The sequence below is a fragment of the Beta vulgaris genome, chromosome 3 (genome assembly GCF_026745355.1).
Source record: "Beta vulgaris subsp. vulgaris cultivar EL10 chromosome 3, EL10.2, whole genome shotgun sequence".
NCBI classification, from domain to species: domain Eukaryota; kingdom Viridiplantae; phylum Streptophyta; class Magnoliopsida; order Caryophyllales; family Amaranthaceae; genus Beta; species Beta vulgaris.
Window position 1 is genome coordinate 52,020,759 of NC_079204.1, and position 23,055 is coordinate 52,043,813.

Sequence of the window (23,055 nt, forward strand, 5' to 3'; positions counted from 1 at the left end):
TTTTTAGACTGAGAAAAACTGAACTACAAAAAAAATCAACTGAACTAAATTAAAATTAACTGAATTGAGCTAAACTGAAAATAAGTTCAAAAGAACACAAATTTACTCCCACACCTCCGGAAAAATAAGGATTGGTAATTAGCAAGGCTGCCCATATCCGGGCAAGGAAACCACAGTCTCCGGGTTTCTCCAATTAACGACTCCCATTAGGCCATTACCCAATACCCATATCAATTACCAGTTGTGGAAGGAAGAAACAACTGCAAAAGGGTCAATAGACCCAAATCCCAATTCCAACAATGGCAATCTTATTATCAGCTTCCTCTCTTCCTTCACTTCAAAACACAAAGCTCTGCAATTCCAGAGATATTTCGGCTGAACGTAACATAATCTCAACATATCCATTTCTCACAGGTAAGCTTAACTCTCCCTTTAACTATTAGTTTCTTCATTTACTCTTCTATTTCATAAAATTCTGTGCATACCCACTTCCTTGAAATTTATATATGATTCTCAGGGTTCAACAGAAAAAACAACAAAGAAACCTCAATTGTATGTTTATCAGTAAAGGGTCATACAAAAGCTAAAAACTTTGAGGTTATTAATGGAAATAATTCAAGAAAGAATGGTGTGAAGGTTGTGTTAAGTGAGGGGAGAGATGAGGATGAGAATTTGGGGCATGTTTGTCCAGGTTGTGGGGTTTATATGCAAGATAAAGACCCAAATCATCCTGGGTTTTATAAGAAGAGGAAGGTGGAGGTTGATGATGAGGGAATTGAGGGTTTTTTTGATGAAGAAGAAGAGGGTTTTGTGGATGAAATCGAGGGTAGTTTGGGAATGAGTGATGGAGAGAAAGGAGATGTGGGTGTGGAGGATGAAATTGAGGGTAGTTTGGGAATTAGTGATGGAGAGGAAAGTGATGTGGGTATGGAGGATTGGGATAGTGATGAATGGGAGGAGGACGACTTGGCGGCTTTGGATGGGTTCTATCCAGTTGGTGTTGGATATGGTAATGTAACCGAGGAGGTATTGAAGGAGAAGGAGAATAAGAAGAAGAGATTGTCGAAAGCGGAGAGGAAGAGGTTGGCTAGGGAAGCTCAGAAAGAGAGGGATGTAGTTACAGTTTGTGCTAGGTGTCATTCTTTGAGGAATTATGGGCATGTGAAAAATCAAACAGCAGAGAATTTGATACCTGATTTCGACTTTGATAGATTGATTAGTACCCGTTTGATGAAACCCTCGACAGCAGATTCTACGGTGGTTGTCATGGTTGTTGATTGTGTTGATTTTGATGGGTCATTTCCAAAACGCGCTGCACGGTCTTTGTTCAAGGCTTTGGAGGGAAAGCATGATGCTAAGTTTAGCAAAAAGTTACCTAAACTTGTCTTGGTTGCCACAAAGGTTGATCTCCTTCCATCTGAAATTTCACCTACTAGGTTAGATAGATGGGTTCGTCATCGTGCAAGGGCTGCAGGAGCTCCAAAGCTTAATGCCGTGTATTTGGTTAGTTCTAGAAAGGATTTGGGGGTGAGGAATTTGCTAGCCTCCATCAAGGAGTCGGCTGGCCCTCGAGGGCATGTTTGGGTAATTGGGGCTCAAAATGCTGGTAAATCTACCCTGATTAACACATTTGCAAAGAAAGAAGGAGCTAAAGTTACAAAACTTACTGAAGCAGCAGTTCCTGGGACAACGCTTGGTATACTAAGAGTTGGAGGAGTTTTGTCTGGCAAGGCCAAGATGTACGACACTCCTGGGCTCTTGCATCCATACCTGATGTCCTTGAGATTAACTAGAGAAGAACAGAAAATGATCGAGATACGAAAAGAACTGAGACCTCGGAGTTATAGAATTAAGGCAAGTTCTGTTCTAAAATTTTCTGAATTCATTCTCATTCAAGGCCTCATCCAAATATATGGGATTCACTGCTATATTACTGAATTGTCGAACAACTTTGAGCATGTATTTCACATAATCTACACCAATGTCCAGTTGTTTGAATCAATACATTAAGTCATTATCTATGGTTACCTGCATGATAACTATTAAAATTATTTGTTAGATGAATATTTTGGCTGTTAATCATGCAGGTAAACTGTGTTGCTTATGTTTGCAATGATTCATCTTCCGAAAAAAATGTTGTTGAGTTGACTACTTGATTGAGGGTTTGAAACCATAAGCTATTGAGTAGTAAGGGGAAGTCAGATAGTTATAGCTTTCTCTCTGTACTCGAGGCCTTGAGTTTAAAGCTCACTAGGGGTAAAGGGGGTGGGGTAGTTTCTACTACGCTCCCTTCGAGATTGTTTTGTGCATGACAGCACCCAAAAATATTAGAACTGTAAGCTGTTTTATCAAATACAAGAATTAGTAACTTTATGAATATAGTGTTTTATCATTTGATGGATGTGAGCCTAATATGGCTTGTACAACCATTTGTTTGGATGGGTCCTTCTGTTAAGCTAAATGCATTGCTGTATACTTGCTCCTGACTTACTATTATTGCTGTGATACTAATCTCTTGCATCATGCTTGTAGAGCTGTGTACTATATGATGACCTTGCATGAAATGTTGCAGGCAGGGCAAACAATACATGTTGGTGGTTTAGTGAGACTGGACCTTGTCCAGGCATCGGTCCAGACAATTTATGTGACAGTCTGGGCATCACCAAATGTGTCTCTTCATTTAGGAAAGAGTGAAAATGCTGATGAAACCTGGATAAAGCATGCTGGTATCAGATTACAAGTAAGCATTTCAGCCTATTTTTGTCTTGTACCATGTTTCCCTTCTTTTTGGTTCATTTGTTGCCTGTCTATATAATCTTGGTGAAAAACAGTATGAATACATTTGATGGCTAAACACGATTGTTGTTCGCTACATGAGTGAGCCTTTGGAATATTTGGATATCTAAACCTTTCTTGAGTGGACGAGTACCATTTGAATGTGGCATTGTTGTACAATTGCACTTCTTGTAGATTGCCAAAATAATTTCATACTGTCAGGCTTGATGGTGAGCTCAAATCCTGCACAGGAGTGGTGTGAAAATCTGACATCCTATTGATAATTACTTACTGGTTGAGCTTAAGGGAGGGGGGAAGGTGTGGGCCTTGTGGCCGTATCATTCTAACATCACCAGTTAATGAGTTTTACCTTTTGTCATAAGTGTTATTCATTTCAAGCCAGATAAGTGACATAAAAACAAAAACCGTTGATGTATCAACTATTGTTTAGCATATTTTATTAACAGTCTTGATTCTTATAAAAGATCTTACCTATAGGCTATAGCTACGTTACTTGCAATATGTATTAGGAGGAAAGACAATCTAGTATATTTGTAAAATTCCTTCAGCATACGAAAAATCACCATACTATACCTCAGTACCTCAAGCAGGCCTCTTACCGGAGGGGGAGAGTGGAAGAAATTATCGTATATACCCAGTCTTACGCAAGCAACTGTAAGGAAGCTTTTATAGCCTTAACCCCGATAATTTCAAACAGACTGTTTTTTAATCTACCTTACACATTATGCAAAGCTGTGAAAACATGGTTTGCAAGAAATGTTATTGAGATCTGAATTGATAAAAATCATTGTTCTCTTTAAAATCTTTTCTTCCAATGTCAATATTGTTTTGGAACATGCCTTCAACTTTGAGTTGCAAACTCTGTGAAGCCCAAACTCATTTCTAGAATGTGAGTGTCAATGCAGCATATGTGATAGTTGAGACGTTACATTTAAGTCGTAAATTTCTGTGTGTATGCAAGGTATATCGTATTCCTAAGCAAGACCTTTCCCTTTTATCTTAAAAGGACACTTTATTCTTCACCTCAAATTCCACCAGTCTGGTGTATATGATTAACATGTAAGACCCAGGTACGTCCTCACAATATAGATGAGGAGCTGTTTGTTTATCTCGAGATATATACGGGATAAAGATGCGAAAGACAATAGAAGTAAATTCAAATGGGTTCAGCAATTACCTTCGCCTTACATTACTATAGGATATGCGTACTTCCATGTCTTCTTAGAAGCATTTGAGTAAGGCATTCATAAAGCATTTGAGAATCTAAGTTTCAATGTGAATGGAGGAAACAAGGCTAGTCATAGAGGGGGAAGTTTATTTTCTTTCATAATTAATACATTACCATTCCTTCTATTATGAACTTAACATTTTTATTTTAGTTCCTGGAACCTACATTAGTAATTATCAGAACTCGTAAACCTTTGACTGAGATTTCAGTTTTCTCATTTTATGGATGTTAATACTTCGTGGAACTTGCAAGTTGCAACTAACCCTTTTCTTAATTTTTTGGCTTGATCTTTTCTCAGCCTCCAATTGGCACTGATCGACTCTCAGAAATGGGGAGTTGGACAGAGAGAGAATTTAAAGTGACTGGAACAAGCTGGGATGTAAATAGTTCTGACATTGCAGTAGCTGGATTAGGCTGGCTTTCTTTGGGTCTGAAAGGCGACGCAACCCTAAAGCTACGGACATATGATTCTGTTGAAGTTGTCTTACGTGAACCTTTAGCTCTTGACCGTGCTCCTTATCTTGAGCGACCTGGGTTTTGGTTACCCCAAGCTATATCTGATGCTCTTGGCAACCAAAGTAAACTAGAAGATCAGAAAAGGCAGCGGCTTGAAGAAGAGAGTGAATATGTGACTGCATGACTAGCATATATGTATCTTTGTTTATTTTTTGAAGGCAACGCAAGCTCAACAGGTTTCTGAATGTTGTTAATGCATTTACTAGATAGTAGATAACCTGCTGTATCTCTCAGTTGAGCATCGAGATTTTGTTGGTTCGAGCTGCATATATCAGTGTGAGTTTTTTGTTGTTGTTGTAATTGAGGATCATTTTGGCTTAATGCTATAGTTTGGCATTAGTCATATCGAGTAATTGTAAATGCTGTTCGACTGTTGAGACATATTAACTTTTATAGCCCGTTTGGTATTGGTCATAAATGGTGGTAATGGGAATGGATATGTGTGTAAATTTGTGAAAAATATCATTGTCTATTCCCATGGTAATGCTAATTTATCCTAAAGTGTCTACTTGCTTCTTGAATTTCCATTCCCATTCAATACTACCTTGTAGGTGGTAATGAGTGAGGAAACAAAACACAAGTTTAGGGGTGAGATTGTTTGTCCATGGAGAAAAAAATGTCTTCCCATGGAGATTTTAAGCGTGCTTCCCTAATAAAATTAGACTTAAAATTTATTCCCATTATCACAATTTATTGACGACTACCAAACGGGCCATTAGGTGTATCATTTCCGTTGAAATGAAAGATACATTTCAATCATTACAGCCACCGGCTTCACTTGATGTCGTATTTCAGATATCGAAAAATCTGCATGGGGAATATGGGCTCGATGTGGGGCGCACAACATAGTGGAGCGCGCCCGTGATGGTTTCGTCGGATTTTTTAAAATTATCCTTTTCAATTATTAATCGTAATAGGGTTTTAAAATTTGGTGTCTATAGATATGTGGTTAGTTTAAGAGGATGGTTTACGTTTGTATGTCATAATCCCTATAAAATTAGGGAGCGTAGAAAATAAAGTTAGTGGAAAGCACGGTAAAGGAAAGATAAAAATGAGGGGTAAGAAGGAAGAAAAAAGAGAAATTATAGGCTTGCCCACAAATTTGCCTGATCCAAAGGAGTAGTTGAGTGTCATATATATTTGTCCATTTAATTAGACAAGTCACACTTTACAACCGTTAACTAAATAGATAACTTACCCTTTTTTTCTCTCTCCCCTCTCTCCCCTCTCTCCTCTCTACTTTCAAAAACCCTAGCCTCCATTGTTGATTTTTAAAGGGGCTTCCATCGGTTTTTACCGTTGGAAAGCCCCCACCTTTGCTTTTTTATTTGTTTTTAGGTTTCCAATAACAATTTCTCCCTCGAAAGACAGGGTTTTCGATCTCCTTCGTAAGAAAAGGTTTTTCGATCTCCTTCGAAAGACAAGGTTTTTCGACCTCCTTCGAAAGACAGGGTTTTTCTCCTCTTTTAGAGGGGAATTTCTACAGGTTACAATCCGGGATACTAGATCTAATGGATTGTCGTGAAATTATTTTGTTGGTGAAGAATTATGCGGGATCTCAAAGGTTATCAATTTTTCGAATACGGTCAGATGAATCCGACGGAAATCATCCTCACGACTACAAGGGATCGTTAGATTGTCTCTCCAACAAGGCTGTATTTTCCAGCGATATAAGCGGGAGATGTTCCACATTGCAAGATTTGTTTGACGATCGTAGTTTTTATGAAGGAAATTTTTGTTTGATTCAACTTATGTATTTGTTTGATTCGATTGCTTATGTAGATGTCGTATGACTTTTTATTAATGAATTAATTTTACTATTCAAAAAAAAAAAAACTAAATAGATAACTTAATTTTGCTTCCGTCTTGTAAGATTACATATGTAAATATATTAACTTATTAACACAATAATTTAACTAGTTTGCTAAATTACGCTCTAGAATTTCCTACTAACGCCATATATTTGTATAAAATACTGTATTTTTGTATTTTTCATTTCTTTTTTTTCATTTTCTCCTCTTTCCTCACTTCCCCTTCTTCTTCCACACCACCATCACCTTCACGCCCCCCTCCACCACCACCACCACTACCACCTCCCACAATGTTTTTTTTTGTGAAAAAAGAGGGGGAAAAAAACCAAACAAGTTGACAAAGTTCACCACTGCTGCCGCACCTCTGCCGCCGCACCAGTGCACCACCACCGACACAGCACAATCATCGTAGCCCCACACCTTCCTCTCCTCTGTTTTATTCTGTTACAATGAATTTTTTTTAAAAAAAAATAGGTAGGCGTCCGTGGCAGGCGCTCGATCGCCTGCCATGGACGCCTCCATCGGTGGTGGGGCGTCCATGATGTACGCCTACCTATTTTTTTTTAAAAAAAAATCAGAAAAAAGGGGGGCGCCCACCAAGGACGCCCCACCACTGGTGGAGGTGTCCTTGGTGGGCTCCCCCCTTTTTTTTAAAAAAAATTTAAGAAAAAACAGAGGAGAGAAGAAGACGGTGGTGGTGGTGTGTCGGGATACGGTGGCGCTGGTTGTGCTGTGGAGAAGAAGATGGTAGTGGTGGTGGTGGTGGTGTGGTGGGAACTTTTGAAATTGGAGAAGGTGGGGTTGGGGGAGTGAGTCAAGAGGGAGGAGAGATAAAAGAAATGTAAGGGTATAGATACGGTATAAAAATACCGTATTTATGGCGTTAGTAGGAAATTTTAGGGCGTTGTTTAGCAAAACCCTAATTTAATGTGTTTAATTACTATTTTCCTTTTATTTTATGCTACATGTGATTACATTTTACTACTCATAGTTACTAAATCAAAGCAATTGTAAATGCATTAGATTCAAATCTTACATATAATTTATCATATTTGAACACAATCATTTTAAAAAACATGCATTATTCAACAAATTTGAAATACAAATATCTCGTGCATTTTGCAAGAGTAAAAAAACTAGTTATATAGCGATAATGGTTCATATATAGTTTTTGGTAATGAAAATTAGAGTTTGATTTTTATTAAACAACCTAAAAAATATATAATTTAAATTGACTATAACTTTTGCTCCATCATTTTAAATTTTATGATTTATATGCCATTGAAAAGTGCTCAAAATATACTTCAAAATAAATAAGATTGATTTATAAAACCTATAATAATACAATTTTTTTTAGTGAACAATAGCATATGAATAATACTTTTTTAAAAAAAATTTGTGGAGTCAGTGACAATAAAGAAGTTATGAAAAGCCTATAAATTTAATATAATAAGAAATATAACATGAATTATGGTAAGAACATGAATAAATCTAATATTTAAACTCGAAAAATTGAGTCTGAATTCAATCCAAACATTTTTCGGTCCGATCAAGTCCAATAAATCAAAATTGGACTCTGGACTTTCCGCAGTCCATTTACACCCTAGACATTTTTAAATCCGATGAATTTGAGTTCGAATTGAGACCAAACATTTTTCTGTCTGATCCAGTCAAATAAGTTTGAATTAACCTGATATCATTATAAACTTTTCGCGACTTAAACTCGTAAATATACCATCTATAATGTCACACTCTATAATGCCACAAAAGATAAAAACTAACAAAAAGAGAAACATTGCAAGCTGCAAATTTGCTTTTACCCCTAAATCTCTTTCATTTTAGTTCAATTTTTTTTATCATCCATGTCTTTCTAATTTGTTCAGAAATATGGTACAAATAATATTTTACGTGTTCTTTTTTATTTCTGCTTTTACCCCAAATCTTTTTTATATTACCTCCAAACTCTAGAAGACCCGGTATATCCCGGATATAGACCCACCACTCTTAAGTTTTAAGTTCTCAATACTTTGGCCATTAGATCTAACGAGGGTTGTGATGGGTATGTTACAATATTTCGGAAGCTTAACGCATTTACCATCCACAGATTATGATAGAGTATTCCGAACTCACATGGCTCAATTCCTGGATCTGATACTGCCCCCAACTGAACTGCATTAATTACTTCAATTCATCGATTCCCTCTTAACCTATTTCAATCAATCCCACAACTCAAAGAGTAGAGAGAAAAGGACCATAAAAAGGTATCTCATTAGTTATCTTTTAAGATAAACAAGTCACACAAAGATTAATCATGATTTAGTAACAGAATTAGAATTAATGACTGAAAAGCCATCAATCGCCAGTCACAAAGAGTATGTAATGGCTCTGTTTGGGGAGGCATTTTAGGTGCCTAAAATGATAAGTTGCTAAAACTTTTAGGTGCTAAAATGAATTAAATGTGTTTGGGAAATATCTAAAATAAAATTTCAGTTCCTAAAATGACTGATATTGACAAGGTAAAAAATACAACGTTCCAAAAACAGGGAGAATATTTATAGTACACCTGGGTGTACCATGCTCATGGTACACCCAAGACTATTTTCTCCAAATGAGCAAAATGAACAGATGAGTAAATGAGCAAAATAAACAAATGAGCAAACATTTCTACTCATTTCAGAAAATGAGCAAACACTTTTATTACAAAATGAACAAAATGAGCAAATGAGTAAATGACCAAAATGCCCATATGAGCAAATTTGGTGTCAAATGAACACTTAAGTTCTAATTTATTACAAAAATACCTCTGGGTGTACCATGCTCATGGTACACCCGGGTGTACCATGAGTGAACTCAAAAACAGGTGCCTAAAATCAGGTACCTAAAATCTTGGAAAATAATGTTTCTCTCTGCAAGGTTTCGGTGAGTTGATCGCAGAAGGTTTCGTAGAAGAGAATTTTTTTTTAAGGAAGGTTGATGGTTTCTTGCAGCAATGGGCATTTAACAATGGCATCGATGAATAGGGGCGAAACTGCCAATGGGCTTTCTTTGTGATGGACGTCTTCTGAAAGTTGGAATTTTTGGAGGAGATATAGTGTTAATTGTTAAGTTCACATATGAAATTAATAACAAATGGGAAAATGATCATACAAACATATTTAATATGGTAAATTAGTGTTGAATTATACGATAAAGAAATTACAAAATTTAAATAATTAATTACCTTATGCAACTAGTTCTACCAAACAATTAAATTAATCAGTTACTTTATCAGTTTCACCACCTTATCAGTTTCAGCTATAACTTACTAGTCTTACATGCACGCAATGCGTGCAATAATGTATGATAACAAATGAAGTAGAAAAGAAAATGAAGTGGGTAGAAAAACTGTCTTTATATTTTGTTTTCTAAAAAAACTGATGTTTGATGTTTAGTTTAAATGTTCTATTTTACCCCTTTTTTCATTTAAATGAAGGAGTTACATGGTAAAATTTTGAAAGATTGAGGAGTTTTTGGTTAAAAAAGTATAACTGCATGATATTTGCCTATTTGGTGAAACATCTCCCCCTAAAAAACAAATACTTTGGTGAAACATCTATTTAATTAAATTATCTATTCTCTGTTTAGTCCACGACTCTCTATCAAACTACTTTAGTTTGTGTATCTTTTCTCTGTGTTAGTCGAAAAGAAAGTGAGAAAAAGGATAAGGAGAAACATAATGTTAGGAACAAAACACCTCAAAGTACCAAGTTTGGTGAAGTATATCTTAATGATGCATCTCATTTGACACATTCGAAAATCTCATCAAAGGTTTATGCAACAAGAGGAAAACACGGAAAAGGGATAGAACCAAATCAAACCAGGTTTTCAGAGGCTTTCCAACTCCCACAAAAACGCACATAGGAAGGAGCTAAACTACCACAAATCCATAATGGACCTTTTTCCATACCCCATATTGGAAATGTTGGAACATTATCAGATTCATATCTATGAATATGACTATGATCCATCACACTATAACTTCACCAGATGCCTGTAAAAGAGATCAATTTTCTACCAAATGAGAAGAAAAATAGGGACCGATATAGAAGTAATCGCTTCATTTGAAAAAAAAAAAAAAAAGTTATCATACATCTTTCTCTTTTTCTACATTCTACCCTTGCTTAAAAAGTCTCTTGATCTTCTGGGGAAAACAAAAGGCATTAATAACGACTCATACAAGAGCTTCAACCTGGCTCTGTACAGAAATTACAACTAAAGAAGGAGGATCATAATGTTAGAAGAGCAAACTTTGCTCCCACGTATGACTCTCTACTTCTGAACGGGCTTTTCCAGATATGTGAACCCTGTCTTTGCATCGACCAAGCCTACAAATGGCGGAAACAATCATGTAAGTATCCAAAGTTAGAGGACATCCAATCAAGTTATGATGGAAACTGAAAATAGCTAGTTTAGCAGCAAGATTTTTCGAAAGAAGAATTGCATGAAGTAAACTGCAATTCTCATCCTACACCAGAGTGTAACTTTACACTCACTTTCTCCATCCTATATGATCATGTGACGGATGAGAGGGTGGAAAGGTGAAAAATCACACAAGGTGTAGGATGAACATCCTGATGCTTGAACTTCCACCTAACCTAGAGAAGTTGTTCTGGATGTAGGGATATAAATTTTGATATCCTATATAGGCAAGATGAAGCTCAATTTAAAAAATCAAATTAACCACTAATCAGAGAAATAGTAATTACTTTCTCTGGGTAAAAGCTTGCTTTCCTGAGACCCGTTAGATTTGATGAACTCTTCAAACTGAGACTCCATGACCAACAACTCTTCATCAACACCAAGATCGATTTCATCGGGAAGCAAGTCAAGAACGTCATTCTCCTCAATGCTGCCCACATTGTTGCCATACAACATTTCAGCTTCCTGGTGTTGGCTGAGCCAATAGTCACGGAACCACATTGATGTAGTGATCAAATTGTACCATTCGGGGGAGAAGTCCTCCACCTGTCGAAAAGCAGCGGGGATATACAATGGAGCATTAGGATTCAGCGTCGACCTTACACCTGAGACTAGAGCCATCTTCACCAAAATGTTCCCTTAGAAAAATTTTAGAAAGCTGCCTGCATAGGGTTGAATAAAGAACCGAAAACCATCAGTTATAGTGAAGCAAAGACATCAATAGCTTTCATTAAAATAAAAACAAGCTATCATAATCTAGCAATAACTCAAAACCAGTAGAAACACATACACAAATGCCATATAATAATCATCATCACTTAAAACACCCGATAACGGGATACTGAGTTGAGAAACAACAGTGAAAATCTGCAATCTCAAGATCATGAATTAGTCATCAGCATTATCTAATTGTCTTAAATTTTTCTGGATAACCCTTATGATCATGTGATAGATTATTTCCTGAAACACATTTGTAAATTGTAGATAGTTTATTAAAAGGAATGTTAGTGAAGTAGTGTGTTAATTACTACACCGGCAAGGAATGTTCTGTTTGAATATTTGACCAAGAAATTGAAGGAATTAATGTTATTAGCTTTGCGTGGAATTTATTATTCCGGCAAAGATATGTTCTCTTCGGCCGTTTACGAAAAATGACAGCAGCTTACTGCCTTAAAGTATGTGTTTATTTTATTTTTTCCAGTTTCATCCCACTCGGCCACTCATATACACACTGCTCCGTAAAAGTGGTAATAGAAGTCAAAGGAGAAAAATAGGTACATCCTACATAAATTCAAAACAAATCATCATCCCTTTATTCATGACCTCCAAAGGTCCCCGCATAGGAGATCACAATATGTTACCAAATATTCTCACATGAGCTCACACTTTAGAAGCTACATCATATATACAGCCATACAGATGGTTGCATTAATTCAGCATGACTTTTCTATTCCCCTTGAGAGGCATTTGGAACAGAAAATATTAGAGCCATAATCAGAATCAAGGATCTCAACACAATCAAACCAATAGCACACAGTTCCCTCAAATACGATTTGACGACAAGAAGATCTTATGGTGCAATCAAAACAGAATTACTACTTAAGCAACGAACCATCTTAAAACCCACCTTACCCACAGATTATAGCGCAAAATTCCACACAACAAACTATCTTGAAATTCACATTTCCATCACATGAAGCCAAGTACTTCTAACACTTAACATAAGCAACCTAATTCTGAAGACTTTGCCTCTGCTTTCTTCCTTTCGCCACCTTTTAAGTGAAATTGGAAATCCTCAAGACCAACTTACAAAATTAAAGCGGCCCACAGCTCCGTCTCTTCCTGCCGAGACAAGTCAACACGCATTTCCTAGAGTAAACAGAGACGAAACCACGTCTCATAAAAAAAGCTCCCAAATTTCCAACAAGAATAGACCCTTAAAAAGCCACACAACTTCTCTCTGCCTCAAGTACAACAACAAAACCTCATCAAAAGCTCTCCAAATTTCGAACACAAATACTTCCTCAAATAAAGCCACATAACTTCTCTCTTCACAGACGATCAAACCAGATTACATCGATAATTCTACTTTTATTCTAGCCAGGGAGCCAACTCATCCAAATCAAAAAGTAAGCAACCATCTTCTCCACACCTAAACCTAATCAAACTCAAACGTTCTTATATACACATGTAACAAACAAAAAACCACAACTTTCAGGTATACGTCCGCGTAGATCTGGACCGCTTAAACCTAAGCCTCATCTTCAATCCATCAACACATAAAACTATCATCCGACACAATTCACCGAAGTCTATACTCAAAATCACTTGAAGAATATCATCTCTTCACAAAAGACTATCAACACTGTTACTAACATCAAGATCATAAACTTCCAGAGTGCAAATTTTACACAGATCGTCCAAAAATATAGCATCATCAACCAAATTAACCACTGGTTAAACGATTACAACAAACATCAATCCAAAAGTAAGTCAAAGATTAGATATGAGTTCATTATTTAAAAGAATCATGTTTATAAGCATCAAGAATCACCAGAAAAGTAATCAAGAAACTCCGAAATCAGATCAAAAATTTAGAAAAAAATCACTTCAAATTCAATCAACGACCTAACTTGACTTTAGACTTTAGAGTATGAATTTCGCAATAAATTCAAACATACTCAACCAGATCGAACTAAAAACAAAATAAATATAATCTAAAATCGAATAAAGTAAATAAATTATACCTTCAATAATCGAGAGTTCGAGAGGAAGATGATAAAAATATCTGCAACTATTCAGACAAAGAAGCGAAGAAATGAGGAGAGAGAAAATGAGGAAAAGAGAGCGAGCACATTCGTATTATATATAGCCGGCATTTAAACCGGATATTTCTGAACTGGATATCCGGCCCACTGATTTTACTTTGTATCATAAAACTTAAATACACAGTGTTCACAATAAGGCTATGTTTAGTTCACCTTATTTTTGCTTATTTCAGATCAGATTAGAAAAAATAAATTCAGATCATATCAGAAAAAATAAGTTCAGATCAATCAGTTTTAAAAACTCATTATTATTATTAAATATCTTTCATTACATATTAGTAAAAATTATAATAATTGAATATTAATAAAGTACTCATTGAGACGAATCAAACAAGACCCCACATGACTATATTTTTTCTTATAGATTGAGAAAAATCTAAATTATAAGATCTTGTAATCAGATCGGTTCAGAAAAAATAAGTTCAGATCAGAAAAAATAAGTTCAGATATAAGTTCGGATCAGAAAATTTCAGGTGAACTAAACATAGCCTAACTTATTGTAAAATCTTAATTGACTTCATCACACAAAATTGTATAAATCTACTTATATATTATTATCTCCAGTTTTTATTAGTTTACCCATATTTTTTTTGCGATGTCTCTTATTAATTTACCCATATTTCTTTTTGCGATGTCTCTTATTAATTTACCCATTTCTTTTGTTTCTATTTTGGAATGGGACCACTAACTTTATATCACACATACATTCAACTTTAACATAAAAGAATAGTTTCTCTTTTTTCTATATCCCACTAAATTGTTTCTCCTAAAACTTTGTGTAAAAGAAACGGGTAAACTAATAAAGATCGGAGGGAGTATTAATAAAGTAATAATATATTAAGGGTGTTGCTAAACGCAACCTCACTTTACTAACGCAGCCTTAAAAAAATCTCAAAAAATCCTTTTTATCATATTCTTTCTAAAAACCCTTTCTCTCTCTAAAAATATTCTCTCCTTCTCTCTAACTATTAGATATTAAAAACTTCATTGAAGATCTCTATAAATTTTAATTTGATATTCAATGGACCATAATTTTGACCCAATTGAGTTTCAATCTAATGTAAGTTGTAAAAAAAATTTCGTAATTATGATTGAAGTCGTGAATTTTTTTCGCAATTACAATTCAAGTTGTGAATTTTTTCCGCAAATTCGTAATGCATGATTAGTCCGTTTCGTGTAGACTACATGAAACAGATGATTCCGTTTCATGCAGACTACACGAAACAGATGATTCCGTTTCGTGCAGACTACACGAAATAAATGATTCCGTTTCGTGCAATCTGCACGAAACAATTGAATCTGTTTCGTGCACCTTGCACGAAATATTAAATCAGCAATAAGAAAATCAGAATAACGCATCAATCAAAAAATTAGCAAAACACATCAATTTGCGCCAACCAGCCAAAATTTTCAAAAAAATAAACCCTAGAACTAACCGATTTGCGCCAAAGTCGTGAAATTTGGTTAAAAATCAAGACCAAATTCGCATTGCACGAAGCCAATAACACAATCAGTCATGCAAATCGCCCCAAAAGATGGAGAATTGGATACAAATTATTCTTGAATCAGCCCCAATTTGTTCAACATTTGAAAAGGACGAAGAGGAAGATGGAGAGAGAGGAGTAGTTAGAGAGAGAAATGGAGAAATCGCCCCATATGATGGAGAATTGGGTACAAATTAATATTGAATCAGAAACATCTTCAAGAGGACGAATAAGGAAGAAGGAAGAAGGAAGAAGGAGAGAGAGGGGAGTGGAGAGAGGAGTAGTTAGAGAAAGAAATGGGTTTTAAGGTTAAGGGTATTTTAGATATTTTGTAAGGTTGTAGTAGTAAAGTGAGGTTGTATTTAGCAACCATGTATATTAAAGATGTTTCTAAACAAGGAATTGTGGCGCATGGCACTCTTCATTAGATTTTTTTAATCCACACAATACACATATAAAATATAATTAGAAAATATTTTGTATAAGATTTGATTGCATGATTTCAAGTTTATATGTTAATGCTATCATTTTAACGTAAAATATTTATAAATGAAAAATGTCATTATAAGGAGTATAGCATGGCTAAAAATTACTCCCTCCATCCAATAATATGGTGCTTACTTCTCATTTTTCACAGGAATTAAGGAAAGTATAAGGAGTAGTAGGAAGGATTTATAATAAAAAATATTTAAGAAAGTGTTTATTTGGTACTTTTACGTTGAAACTAGTTCTTTATTTTATTTTTTATTTTACAAAAATTAAAAAAACAATGAATGTTTACCCCAATTTTGAAAGAAAAATAGAAATATCTTGAAAAAATTGTGTAAAATTTGAAGATAATTTAGTCCAAACAAGTTAATAGAAAAGAATATAAGCACAATATTCTGAGACACCAAAAAATATATAGACACTGGCCCTGTTTGGCAAATAGAGTTTAGAGTTTGCTGTTAGAGTTTTAACTTTTTGTTCAGCAGATTTGACAATTTTTTTTTTTTTTATAAATGTGTTTGGTAAAAATTAACTGATTACTAAAAGCTTAATGCCATTTTTTTGTGTAAATGAATTTTATAAACATCTTAATACATATGTGTAGTAGTATTATTAGGGGGAAAAAAAGTCATTAAACATAATTCTACCTAATCCTCTAAAGAAAAAGCTCATAATATGAGTTTTTTCATTTTGAGAGTTTTTATTCCAAAACTCTCTCTAAAATTGTCTTTTACCAAACACCCATTTTAGAGTTTTTGACTAATCAAAACTATAAAAGTTATCCAAACCTCTTTTTTGCTCCAAAATTCTATTTGCCAAATACCCCACTATATATGTTTTTTTTTATCCATATGAGCCACGAAGGTGGTACAAACAAGGGGAAGGAGAATCGAACCTGTAACCTATCGTTCACAATATGTCAATCTTAACCACTAGGTCAAGACATCCTTGGTAAATATCCCACTATATTATGACACGGATAACCCGCTTATATCGTAAAGTTTTCGGAGAACAATGAGTTGTTATCTGAACCCAGTCCATTTAAGATTTTTTTATTTATTATACCGACTATAGCCGGTGAATTTGGACTGGTGGGCCGAAAACCGTCGACTTGTGAAGTCGCATTTGAATGGCGTGTAAATGGATAGACTTTGGTGGATCTTTTTGACCTATGTAGGACCCACATCCCATGTGGGTTTGAGGGTGACTTTTCCTCCATAATTGATGCTTTTTTTTTAATAGATGGACGGTTATGATTTGTTGATGAGGTAGGAATATGTGACGTGGAGAAGATCTAATGGTGGATATTTATAATTTGTTTGAGGTCGGTGTAAGCCAACTAATCATTTCACTATTTTTGATTTAAATATAGCATTTATAATTATACATAATACATCACATGTTTTGTTGGTTGATTAGGTATATGGTATGGTAATGACAACAATTTTTGTCTATTTGTTATAGCTTTTCTCTACTTTCTTCCTGTTTTCCTAGTCCTAATAATTGTATCTAGAAATATTCCTATTTTGAAGTTTTTGTTTTTATAGCTTCATCCGTACGAATATATATTTTACCAATTTTTTAGTATTTTTTTCCTTGAATGTATGGAGGACAAGATTATAGTGGGGTTCAATCACTCAATGAGTAGATAATATATATTAGTTGGGGGTAATAAGATAGTCAAATGAAGATGTAGTTGGTGAATAGATATTGAACAGTTGTGAAGTATATAATTAATCAAGATGGTTTTAGGAGTTGCTTTATGAAGATATGGTGAATTTATATTGCAAAATTTTATATAATATCGTCTTACTATGATCCATGGTAAGATGAGGTTAATTTGTTGTTTGGTAAGATGAGCTTAATTTGCTGTTTTAAATGGATAATTTATAGAAATGACTAATACAAAGTGATCAATTATATTAAGGTGACTCATTTAACATATAGAATGATTATTTTCGCTTAAACAAGACTTAGGTCTTGTTCTTTAGGACTTAATTAATGGAAATTTGGTTCATTTTCTGTTATTTAGACAAATTTAGTTATTTTCAGCTAATTTAGACAAATTCGGTTTAATTCATTTCGATCAGTTTCCTCTCACGATTTTAGTTCAATTTAAACTAATTAAGTAAAGTTCAATTTAATCTATTACTCCCTCTGTTTCAAAATATAAGTCATTTACGCTTTACGAAAATTTGCTTTGATCACAAATATCTCTCAAATACGATAAGTAAAAATTATAAAAATTATACCGTTGGATTCGTCTCGAAAAATACTATAATAATATTATTTTTTAAAATTTTATATCAACATAAATTGAGAGTAATTAACGGTCAAAGTTCGACCTCGAACATCGTGCGTGCCTTATATTGTGAAACGGAGGGAGTAGACAAATTAAGTTATGTTCAGTCTAAAAAAATGGGGCCTTATTAATTTGGAAAAATTCCCTAGAATAAGTCAGCCTTTGGCCGGTCTTCTATAATTAAGGCTAACTTTTCGAAACTCCTAATTAAGTTTAATTTGTAACCTCATTAACTTTACTTATGTTATTTTACTATTAACCTGTTTAACTGGTAAAAAAAATCATTAGGTTGACATATTGACTTTTTTAATGAGAAAAGAAATGAAAAAAGAAGAGGGAAAAGAAGAGGGAACTTAAAATTCCCTCTCCTCATTTTCAGAAAAACTCTCTCATTTTTCTCTCTTCAACTTCTCTTCATCATCTTCTTCCCTCTACTACTACTTTGTTCCAGTGAAATACGAAAGAATTGAAGAACACCAACATTCATCTTCCTTTATTTGTCTCTTCAGCAGGAAGGTCCAGCGACATTAGTGGATGCAGGTAAGCGTTTTTTTCGCCCCTTTTTTTTCATAATTTCAAAGAGACAAAGTGAAGTTGAAAAAATTGTTGTAGCTTAATGTTGTTGCGGGAAGTTCAAAAAATTGTTGATTTACAGTGCAAAGTTCAAAATTTTCATAATTTCTTTGAGGGTTTGTGAAATGTGAGAAAATTACGGGAGGGGTGCTTGTTTTGTGTAAATTGTGTATACGGTTGTGATCAATATGCGTGGGTGGTCTTATTTTTTTGTAGTTTGTGGAATTTTATTGTGAATCGCATCTGAAATTGAAATACAATTTTATAGGGCGCAATGACAAATAATCAATTTGAAAATGTGACATTGAGGTATTGGCATGGTGGAAAGTTCCAGGTTGTGAAAAATGGGGAATTGGTGTATTTAGGGGGTCAAGGTAGGACCTTTCAGGTGAACCCATATGAAATGTGTTTCTGGGGAGTTCATGAATTAGCTTGTAAGTCTGGTAATTAGAGTGAAGTTGATAAGGTGTACTACACGCTTCAAGGTAAGACATTGATGGAAGGCTTGAGGTGTGTTGAGAATGATGCAGGAGTGTTTGAAATGGGTCAACTAGCTATGAAAAACAGGAGACTTGATGCTTATGTGAAACATGTAGGAATGCCTAGTCCTACAAAGCTAAAAGTGACATCAAATAGCTCACCACCCAATAGGACCCAGAAATTAAAGAGGCCCAAAAACTGATGTACCAACTAGGTTAAGCCCAAGGTTGAATTGTTGTATTGGCCCAATAGAACCACCTGCTATTGAAAAAACCATCTCCTCAAAAAGCCAGACTGCCACAAAGTCAAAACAACCCTTGTTTATGGACACCTCAGCCACAGATTCAAACCTTAAAAAAACACAAACCAGTTCCATAGAAACTGATATACACAAACAAGCAGCTCCAACAAACCCTATCTACAAAGTTAAAGGCAAAGAAAGACCATTTCTTCTACTGCACAAAAACAACCAAGTGAAGATGATTTTCTGAACAATTATGAATGGGTTGATCCCAGATCAGATAGCCCTCTTAGGTACAGTGACCTGATAAGTCAGTCTAGTGAGGATGAGGATGGCCCTCTGTATGATGCTGAAAACAACCTAGTTGGGGATAACATTTGTGCAAGTGATGATGAATTTGATGATGAACTGACTGAGGAAGAGTTAGATGCTGAGGATAATGAGGTTGAAGACTTAGTTGCTGACCAAGATTTGGTTGGGGAATCTGATAATAGTGATGAGGAGTTTGCATTAGCTAGAGAAAGGGTGAAAACTTGCACAAGTAACTTGTTGCACATTGCCCAACAATTGCAAAAGGAAGCCGCTGAGGGGAAATTAAATACACAACAACCACCAGTGAGAGATCCACCTAGAGTAGATAGATGTAGGCACAGGGTATGAAAGTGAGTACTACGATAGTCAGGATGACTGTGAAACACCCTCAGACAGTGGTGATGAGAATGAGGGTGGCAGGAGGTCAAGAAGAGGGATGCTAGTTAGTCTAGAAACTGATTTCACTAAGTTTGAGTGAAAAGTAGGTCAAAGGCTTACAACAAGAGATGATTTCAAGAATGTTGTGGCTAAGTATGCCATGATGCAAGGAAGAAATGTCATTTTCATAATAAGAAACAAAGCTAGGAGGCAGGAGGTTGGAGTAACTTGTGACAAGAGTTGTCCATTCTACTTGTATGCATCTTGGCATTCACACAAAGCCACTTTCATGGTCAGAAAAGTAGTTGGGGTGCACCACTGTCATAGAAACATGAAAAAAATAGGCAGTTAAAGACAACTTGGGTTGCTAGGGAAATGTTGGAGGTATTCAAGGCAAGGCCACATTGGCCTGCCAAGGACATCATTGAAACTGTAAAAAGGGCATACAAGGTATTGGTTACAAAAACATTTGCATATAAAGTTAAGTATGCAACACACAAGATGTTGCATGGATCTATGCAAGACCATTACCTGAAGGTATGAAGGTACATGGCAGCCTTGAAATCTTCAAGCCCTGGTACTATTGTGGAGTTGGTAACTAATGGATCCAAACAAGCTAACCCTCCAGTATTTCAAAGGTTGTTCTGCTGTTTTGAAGGACTTCAAAAAGGGTGGAAGGAAGGTTGCAGGAAGGTGATATGTGTAGATGCGGCTCTCTTAAAGACCTTCTTGGGTGGTCAGATTATTGCAGCTGGAGGGAGGGATGCTAATGAGCAAATGTTCCCAATTGCATGGGCAACAGTTGAAGGGGAAAACAACTTGTCATGGGAGTGGTTTTTCCTCCACCTACAAACTTGTTTGCAACTGGGAGATGGCACTGGAATTGCTATCATTTCAGATGAGCACCAGGTATTTAATTTCATCTTAGAACTATCATTTCTTCCTACTGTTGTTAAATAAACACTTGTTTGCATCTATTAACCTACTGTTGCATAATATTAAGTCATGTTTACATATGTTTCTTCTATATTCATGTTTGAATTTATACACATATACACCTACATAATTATGTTAGTTGAACATACACACACGTATATATGCATATATACACCTACTGCTGAATATATAGAAATGACTGATATAAAGTGATCAATTATTTAAAGGTGACTCATTTAACATATAGAATGACTGACTCTTTTCACCTAAAAAAGACTTAGGTCCTGTTTTTTAAGACTCACTTAATGGAAATTCGGTTTATTTTATGTTTATTTAGACAAATTTAGTTAATTTCGGCTAATTCAGATAAATTCAGTTCAATTCATTTCGATCAGTTTTCTCGCTCTCACAATTTCAGTTCAATTTAATTTATTAGACAAATTAAGTCATGTTCAGTCTAAAATAAATGGGGCCTTATTAATTTCATGTTATTGGAATCTTTGGAGTAGCTCTCAAATGTCTTTAATGATGTTGGTTGACTGTCGCATCTATGAATATACTAAAAAATTACACAAGGCTAAATCATGCATAAAATTGAAAAATTAAATCTCAAAGTAATCAAACATAAGTTATAGTCATACCAAACCAATTAAGTTTACCGTTTTGAATCCATAGTTAAAACTAAATTCAATAAACTAAGATCAGTAATTTTTTGTTTTTCAACTAAGTGAAATAATATTCTATAAATTCAAAATACTTTTATTAATTTTTTAGTTGCGTAATTTTTTTCCAGGTACCCCAACATGTTTTTGGACATTACTAACCAGATATAGAGAAAAAGGAGTTAGGAGAGGGCAGAAGAAAGGAGTGGTTAAGAGTGAATCAACGATGAATGACTCAGATTGTTTGGTGCTTAGGAACAATGAACTTCATGTAATTGTGACTCAGGTCACTATTGATTTGCACATAGAAGTATTTGCTACTTTTAAAAAGTTTTGGATACTTTCTTTATTTTTTTAATTGCGCAATTTGTGTTTTTTAAGATGCGCCCAAAATATTATAAAAAGTTGATTATTTGAATCATTGCATTAGAATGAATTTAACAAGACCTCATTTTGACTATGTTTTTCTTATATAATGGTAAGAGAAAGCTTGTCAAATTTCGTTGATCAATAGTGTCCAAATATCAAATGGTGCAACTAAAATTTATAAGAAGTATAATCCTTATCACATGTAACAGTCGTTCGTTAGTCTTCTCAAAAGAGAAAAATGAAAGAAAACAAAATGAAGGTTGGATTATGAGTATTGTCTGATTATTTTATGAGATAAACCAAACAATATAAGAGTAATTTTCAAAACTTTATTTGTATTTTGAACAAGTATGACTATTCATTTAAATTGCACGTCTAGTACATTTAAGAGCATTAAAGTAGATTGTTTTGAAAAAAAAATGAAAATCACGACAAATCGACAATGCGTTCAATTTGTACGGTTATATATATGTCACATTTTTACATTACAAAAATGTCAAAAAATTTATAAAATCCATCTATACAAATATATTAAAAGACATAATTCATGTAATTCATGTACAATAAAAAAAATTAGAAATTACGTGATATAGAGGTTTGATCCAAAGATCTCAAGTACATATACTAAAACCATAACCACTAGACTAAGGCTATGTTTAGTTCACCTGAAATTTTCTGATCTGAACTTAATTTTTTTTATCTGATCTGATCTGAACTGATCTGATTACAAGATCTTATCTTTTAGATTTTTCTCAATATGTAAGAAAAAATATAGTCATGTGGGGTCTTGTTTGATTCGTCTCAATGAGTACTTTATTAATATTCAATTATTATAATTTTTACTAATATGTAATGAAAGATATAATGATTTTTAAATATAAGCATGATCTGAACTAATCTGATCTAAACTTATTTTTTCTGATCTGATCTGATCTGATCTGATTAGATCTGAAATAAGCAAAAATAAGGTGAACTAAAAATAAGTTCAGATCAGATCAGATCAGAAAAAATAAGTTCAGATCAGATCAGATCAGATCAGATCAGACCAGAGCAGATCAGATCAGTCAGATCATGCTTATATTTGAAAACTCATTATTACTCTTAAATATCTTTCATTACATATTAGTAAAAATTATACTAATTGAATATTAATAAAAGGATTTTTTGTCCCAAACCACCTTTAATTTTCAAG

The 23,055-nt window shown here is 34.5% G+C and overlaps 3 protein-coding genes across 3 annotated transcripts; 2 read left to right on the forward strand and 1 right to left on the reverse strand.

The window, feature by feature from the left end:
- The first annotated feature begins 111 nt into the window (after positions 1-111).
- LOC104889430 (hypothetical protein) lies at positions 112-4,935 on the forward strand. Its single transcript, XM_057393172.1, has 4 exons — positions 112-414; positions 518-1,858; positions 2,577-2,740; positions 4,323-4,935. The coding sequence occupies exons 1-4, from the start codon at positions 300-302 to the stop codon at positions 4,662-4,664; spliced, it is 1,962 nt and encodes a 653-aa protein (XP_057249155.1). The 5' UTR covers positions 112-299; the 3' UTR covers positions 4,665-4,935.
- A 5,498-nt stretch (positions 4,936-10,433) lies between these two features.
- LOC104889431 (protein EARLY RESPONSIVE TO DEHYDRATION 15) lies at positions 10,434-13,714 on the reverse strand. Its single transcript, XM_010674651.3, has 3 exons — positions 13,557-13,714; positions 11,097-11,471; positions 10,434-10,715 (listed from the first exon to the last, which is right to left on the reverse strand). Exons 2-3 carry the CDS (start codon positions 11,428-11,430, stop codon positions 10,660-10,662), a joined length of 390 nt encoding a protein of 129 aa, XP_010672953.1. The 5' UTR covers positions 11,431-11,471; positions 13,557-13,714; the 3' UTR covers positions 10,434-10,659.
- A 6,147-nt stretch (positions 13,715-19,861) lies between these two features.
- Positions 19,862-21,852, forward strand: LOC125496111 (uncharacterized). The gene is made up of 2 exons (XM_048641644.2): positions 19,862-20,805; positions 21,626-21,852. The coding sequence occupies exons 1-2, from the start codon at positions 20,446-20,448 to the stop codon at positions 21,653-21,655; spliced, it is 390 nt and encodes a 129-aa protein (XP_048497601.1). The 5' UTR covers positions 19,862-20,445; the 3' UTR covers positions 21,656-21,852.
- Positions 21,853-23,055: the final 1,203 nt, after the last annotated feature.